The sequence below is a fragment of the Solanum tuberosum genome, unplaced genomic scaffold (genome assembly GCF_000226075.1).
Source record: "Solanum tuberosum cultivar DM 1-3 516 R44 unplaced genomic scaffold, SolTub_3.0 scf00072, whole genome shotgun sequence".
Lineage (NCBI taxonomy): Eukaryota > Viridiplantae > Streptophyta > Magnoliopsida > Solanales > Solanaceae > Solanum > Solanum tuberosum.
The window spans coordinates 632,856-640,187 of record NW_006238999.1 but is presented as its reverse complement, the minus strand read 5'-3'; the positions used below and the strand labels follow the sequence as shown (position 1 = coordinate 640,187).

Here is a 7,332-nt window from a genome sequence, read left to right as displayed (position 1 = left end):
CTACATGTCTCAGGTTCGAACTCTAGTTGAATATAAAATCATCTTTGTTAGAGAGCGTTTTTATAACTCCCCAAACAATGTAGAACTTTTCAACACACATCCAAGTTTAAGATCGAACTCTAACACGGATACAGATCACCGGATGGAAAACCAAAAAATGATTTAATTTATGGACAAAAATTATATATACATATATACAGCTTGATATACATATGATAAAGAGATATTCAAAGCCACCAGTATTGACCTATTCTCAAAGTCAACTCCTCTCCCTCTCTCTCTCTATATAAACAAACTAAAAAGCCCTAATTCCAAAAAACCTAAAATCATTATTCCAACAACTCTTTGTCTCATTTTCTTCCTTTCATTCAACATCCAAAAAAAAAAAAAAAATTAAAAAAAATGGGAAAAACAATATTTTCATCTTGTTGCTACTTCATATGTCCTTCAAAATCATCAATGGTTAACCTAATATTTCACGATGGAACGATGAGAGTGGTCACCGGAAAAAGGCTAGCCGGAGAGATAATGTTCGAGTTTCCAGAATGCATGGTTTGTCATGCAGACTCATTCTACATCGGAAACCCTATTCCCTCCTTAAACTTAGACGATAAGCTCAAAAATGGCGATACGTACTTCATTCTTCCTCTAGATTATTTTCCATCGTGCAACGTGCTCTCAGCTTCTACTCTAGCTACCCTGGGCTCAAACCCTAGACGGACTCCAATCAACTTCAGGAACCCTATTTTTCAATATGTAAAGGCGGAAAATGGTAGGGTTTTGATAAAAGTGTCACAAGAGTTCATAATAAAGCTACTTACAAGAGGAAATGAAGATCAAGAAAATATTATTACAAGTCCTAGTGATGGTAAGTTTTTATGTAATACACCAGAATTAAAGAAACAATATGAACAATTAGTTGGTACAAAAGGGCAAATTTGGTCACCTAAACTAGAGACTATTTCTGAATATAAAATTAGGTATTCTCCTTGTAGGTTTATAGGGTTTGAATGGAAGCAAAAAGAATAATGAAAATTAATTTTCAATTTTTGTGTATAGTTTAGTTTAGTTTCTTTTGAAGTGAATTGAAGGAAGAAATTAATTGTAGTTAATCTATTGTATGTAGCAATAATATTGTATCTAAATGTACAGAAATATATATATGATGTTACCAACTACTAATTTTCAACAAGTATTTTATGGTAAAGGTAAACAATAATTGAAGAATGAAAGATCTAAAATTTGAATTTAATTTAGTGCAAATTAAATTATTGAATTCATTTTGGCTTAATCATCTGATATTCAAAATCGGCCAAACAAATTTGGGGCCGCATTCGTGTAAGATTCATTTAAGGGGAAGCTACTTTCTACCGGTGGCTTCTTCATCAAATGTTACCGACTTGAGTTCAAGGTCTTTAATTAAAGGTGGAGCAACCAAAACTTATTTTTGTGAAACTTTAATATTGTTAAATTTGGTGATTGTGAAATGGTAAACACGCGAGATTCAAACTCTTGTACTAATAAAGAGCAAGAATGTTTGAATCTTTGAGTATTCCCTAATAAGAGAGCTCGGATTGGATCGGTATGACTCTTATGGTTGGATGTCGGTCCAGCCTAGTATGAAATTCCGTATCCAGTAACCCATCCAATACAAAGGGCATTAAAGACCTTTAATTTTTGCGGTGGAGTTGTAATTAAGAAGGCCCAAGTATAAATACTTTTTACAAACCAAGAATAATTAGGATTACCAAATGAAATTTTGTTCTTCATCATTAATAAGAGGTATCGAATTTGAGCCTGAGTGTGAAACTTATCACTTGTCCTTTATATTATCACTGTATTATTTGGTTGTTGGCTTTGCGTTATTGATGTTGATTGTTTTAAGGTGCTTGTTGTTACTTGACGAGGCACATAGTTTGAGGTACTCTATACATTCGGGCTCAACAAAGATGTATCAAGACGCCAATATTAGACTTTTATAACCAAATTGAAACATCTACTTTCTTCAAATTAAAGTTTAACGATCGATGAAAGACCTCAACTAGTATTGTACAAAAATCGCAAAATTCTATCCAAACGTTCAATTTAATTAGAAGACAATACTTGAACCATATCATTCGTTGTTCTTACAACACAATGATCGAACAATTTATAGTGTATATTTGGTCTTTCTTTAACAATATATCCAATGTAACCTCACAAAGCTTCAAGACTTGGAAGGGTGGGGGAGTTCCCAGACCTTACCCCTACCTTGTGAAAGCAAATAGACTATTTCCGATAAACTCCTACTTTTGAATCCATTACTTAAAATATAAAATTCTAAGTTAAATGTATTTTTTTGAAAACATTTAACTTTGACTAACATTTTATGTTTCGGGAAAGAGTCAAATCAAAAAGTCGCTCAATTGTATGTTGTCTTATCCTGCATTTCTGCAAGAGGTTCTTTCCGCAAAATGTCTAATAACTTGATATATATAACGTAATAAACATGAGATTATTCATCAAGACTTAAGCAAAAAGAAAGAATATCATCAAGACTTCCTGTGATTTTTACCCACATCATTGACCATTACGCTACAGCCTAAGGTACTAGTATATAACGAAAGTGTTATGACCCCCTAACCACGAGCTTAATCCATTGCCAATCGAAACCAAAGAGGCATAAAGGAGGAGTATGCTAAAGTTTGGTATTTTAATGCTCCACTCAATTATAACGTATTCAGTGTAATCCCACAAGTAGAGTTTGACGGTAACTTTAACTCATAGAGTTTCGTTAGGGGTAATAAAATCATTATTAGGTAAATTTGGATATCCTTTCTCGAAAAATTGGAGGCAAATTTGAATTTTTGAAAATTTTGTTTTGTATATATTTTTCACTATGCGTGGGATCCATAGAAGAAGGGTTGAACCATTCATATATTTGTTCTTGTTCAATCAATCATTTGACTTAGCTTCAATATGTAAATAACTTGGGATCCGCTATATAGATCTTATATAAATATGCCTTAAATCAAGAATGTACCTATTTTCATGTGCTATAGTTCATGAATTTTTGGTGATATGTGATCCCGACTTGTTTTTGTCTAAATTTTTCATGGAAGTCCATTACAACCTTAATAATGGCGTGAGTTGGTCCCGAGGGGCAAACATACGCATTTTCAAGTTCAAAGTTTGTTCGTAAATGCGAAAATATGCCTTAAAAATGGTGGGACTATACGCAATACTTCCCCAACTCATTACGGAGGTTCTCATAATATTTTTCAAAAAAAAAATTTGGGTGCTCCAAGGCGCCAGATCCATGGGTTTATACACACAAAAAATCAAGAAAGTCGGCTAATTCCTAAAAGTTGGCTCGTAAATGCGAAAATATGCCTTAAAAATGGTGGGACTATACGCAATACTTCCCCAACTCATTACGGAGGTTCTCATAATATTTTCAAAAAAAAAATTTGGGTGCTCCAAGGCGCCAGATCCATGGGTTTATACACACAAAAAATCAAGAAAGTCGGCTAATTCCTAAAAGTTGGCTCGTAAATGCGAAAATATGCCTTAAAATGGTGGGACTATACACAATGTTTTCTCAAATTATTACAGAGATCCTCATAAAGTTTTTTTCAGAATTTTTTTTTGGATTTTCTAAGGCGCCAGATCTATGGACTAATACACACAAAAAAAGAGAAAGTGTACTTTCTGATAGTTGGCTCGTAAATGTGAAAAGATGCCTAAAAAATGGTGTGACTATACGTAATGTTTCCCCTGCTCATTACGAAAGTCCTCATAAAGATTTTTCAGAAAAAAAATTTGGGTGCTCCCAAGGTGCTGGATCCATGGGCTAATACACACGAAAAACCAAGAAAGACACGTAATTTCTAAAAATTGGCTCGTAAATGTGAAAATATGCCTTTAAAATAGGTGTGATCATATGTAATGTTCCTCCAACTCATTATGGAGATGCATTTTATTCCAATACAGATATTTCTTCTAGTTACCATACTAAATAAAGCTTGTCTTGTTACTCTTGCTTTTCTGCTGAATTTTGGACTTGATGTCACAGATTAATTGTTTGTAGTTTCTTCCTGAAGATCCGTTTTCGGATAATGCATCTTCGAGCTTCTTCCTCGTTTCCTCTAGATTGATCCTTAACTTATTGGCTTCAGTGATGAAACAGTCTATTTTCTGTGCAATTTCATGTCTTTTGAGGATTCTTCCACTGCTAAGATCAAAACCAACCTTCCACTCATTGACTACCAGTTTCCTGTTTGTAAATTGATCAGTGAATATAGGAAAACACAACATTGGAACTTTGCACCAACTACTCTCCAAAACTGAATTCCACCCGCAATGTGTCAAGAATCCTCCGATAGCTGGATGTGAAATTACATCAATTTGGCTACACCATGACACCACTAATCCTCTGTCTTTTACGTCGTCTTCAAATCTTGGTGGCAAAAGATTACTTTCTAATGACCATGTGATGTCGGGACGAACCACCCAAATAAAGCTAACTCTGCTAAGGAGAAGTCCATGAGCCATTTCAAGAATATCTTGTCTACTAATGTTTGCAAGACTCCCAAATGAAATGTACATAACTGAACCTTTTGGTTTACCGTTTAGCCACCGTGTGGGGTCTGATTCCATCCGTAGGTTCGTTGGAATGGTGCTTTTGGTGAAGCCATTTGGGAAAATTGGTCCTAGTGCATAGAATGGCTTCTTCTCTTGTAGAGCTGCTATTGTTGAGGACTCTAGCTCTTGTACTGTGTTGCAAATGATCATGTCCGCTTTCCCTGCATCTTCAAGTGACTTGAATATGTATCGGTGCATTGTACCCCATGGCTCGGAATCTTGAATGTATGAAGGAAGATCTCCTAGTTCAATAGCTTGAACGCCTGGTATATAATCTATCGTGTCCTCACGATTATCTGTTAAACAGTTCAAAATTTTAATACATTATCAGTACAATGCAACTTGCTATAGCTAAAATGTTACCTTGGGAACCAAAGTGACCATTTATTTTTAAGAGATCCATATGATAGTAACTTGTGAATGCCAGAGCTGCTTCAGTAAAGAATGATATGTTAACAAGATCATATTTCTTCGCGATTGCTGATGGCCAGACAAAGAAAGTATCCGCAATTAGGAAGGAAACTGGAGGATTCTGATTATTAGAATTGACAAGATTTCCAATTAGATCATCCACATGTGTTGAGAAAACATGGAACAACCCTTCCATGAACTGATCATGGTTCCCCATCCTATCGAAATTCAGTGGGAAACCATCACTTATCGTTGTGTATCGTATGTCAAGGCCAGACTTCTGTGCCTCGGAGAAAATGTTGTAATCCGATGAGTTTTCAGAGACTGGTTGAGCTTTCATCAACCTCTGATGAGTTATATGTGTATTGACAAAAGTTATGGTGAGACCCTTTGATGCAAGCTTTATTGCAAGATTGATGAATTGTACAATGTGGCCTTGTAGTGGTACTGGTATCATTATGGCATGAAGCTTGATGTTTTCTTCTGGTTCCATTTTTTTGGTGCCTGTAGTAATGGGAAACAGTTAGTGACACGTTTTACACTATCGGTGAATTTTAACTCGTGACAGCAAGCAACGACGTACACAGAATTCTTCATAAGCAGTGTCAGTCTATTATCATACAACTCGGCTTGTATGTGGCTTGGATTTTAGCTTTAGAAGTTCTGAACCTTCAACTTTTTTGTCCCAGTTTGATGTTTCATTTACATAATTCATATTTATGAACATTGTTACTCGAGTCGAGGGTCTATCAGAAACAATCTCCACCCTTATAAGCATCGAACTTAATTCCATGACATAAGAAGCCAACATGGTCAGCAACTTCATTCAAAGGTAAAAACCAATAACTACAGAAAACTAAGCTAGTGTTTGGCCGTAGATTTCATCAATATCCGTTTGGCCATGAAATTTGATCAGATTTTCTTCAAATGTATCAAATTTCAGCTTTTAGACTTCCACTCACAAAACATCAAAAAAAAATTTCATATATGTTCAAACACAACTTCAAAACCTTCAAGTTTCAACTTCAAAATCTATGGCTAAACAGGAGCATAATGCTATCCTTTGGTTGAAACTTGAAGTTTTTGGATTTATGATTTCTGGAATTTGAAGTTTTCTAAGGAGAAGTCCTAACAACTAGTCAAACAGATCTTTGAAAATAAATTTTTAAAAAGTACTCCTAAAATTTATGGCTAACACTAACTTAACATGAAAAAGTAGGAAGCCAATCAAGATTTGACATGTTAAGTCTTCCTAATTTCTCCTCCAACTGACTGCTAGATCTCATATGTTTTGTTTATTAACTATGTTGCTCGGACTCTTTAAAAATGCTAGCAGATATGTATCAGATCGTCCAAATAATGCATTTGTAGAGGATCAACACAAGTTCAACAAACCTCCCAAAAAAAAAAAAAACAACAACATTGTAGTCTCAAATAAGTTGAAGTCAACTACATGAATCTTCACTAATTCATATTGCTCTATTTAAGCTCATCTCAATCTAATATTACATAAAAAAAAATTTATATACAAGTTCAAGAAGTTTCAAAGCTCACCTGTATGTTCTTTCAGGTACAGAAATGATAGTTCCTCAAGCAATTATTTGAATGAATTATAGTGTAGTAGAAAAGGTTAAAGTTATGTTGGCTTTATCTAAAAAGAAAAGCCACAGATCACCTCCTTTTTTTAGAATAAAAAAAGCCACTTGTGATTCTTTTATTCTTTAAAAAGAGAGTAAACTGGTTAGTCTTCCTAAATTATTATCTTTCATTTTTTTTTTTTAGTTTCATATCTAAATTATATTTTTTAAAATTTGAAAATTGAAATATACAGTAAAATATTTAAAATAACTTATAAAGAAAGATGCATAAAAGATGAAAAAAATCTTAAAAATGAATTCACGTGGCACAATAATTTCATGATAGTTCAGTAAATATGTGAGCACCTAATAAGTTTATATAATATCACAAAGTTATGACAGTTTAAGAAAATTTTAATTTATTCACTCCAAAAAAGGAAATAATATATACTATCATTTAAAAAGAACTTTTTAAAGAAGCTTTTAAAACGTGATATTCACGCAGCATATCATATTCCTCTACAAATATTTTAACATGGATTTTGCAAAATAATGATAAATACATTATGAGGATTTTAACCTATTCACTAATTTTTTTTATTTTTTTAATTTAAGATTTCAAAAGGTATAGGAATATACTCTAATAATTACTTTACTACATAGTAGAAGAGTCTACAAGCAGGCATGTCTTTGTCAACGTATCTGCTTGTATGACAAGGAT

The 7,332-nt window shown here is 33.6% G+C and overlaps 1 protein-coding gene across 1 annotated transcript; it reads right to left on the bottom strand.

Moving 5' to 3' along the window:
* Window positions 1-3,883: 3,883 nt before the first annotated feature.
* Window positions 3,884-6,709, bottom strand: LOC102592777 (UDP-glycosyltransferase 86A1-like). Its single transcript, XM_006345755.2, has 3 exons — window positions 6,589-6,709; window positions 4,987-5,538; window positions 3,884-4,919 (listed from the first exon to the last, which is right to left on the bottom strand). Exons 2-3 carry the CDS (start codon window positions 5,525-5,527, stop codon window positions 3,994-3,996), a joined length of 1,467 nt encoding a protein of 488 aa, XP_006345817.1. The 5' UTR covers window positions 5,528-5,538; window positions 6,589-6,709; the 3' UTR covers window positions 3,884-3,993.
* Window positions 6,710-7,332: the final 623 nt, after the last annotated feature.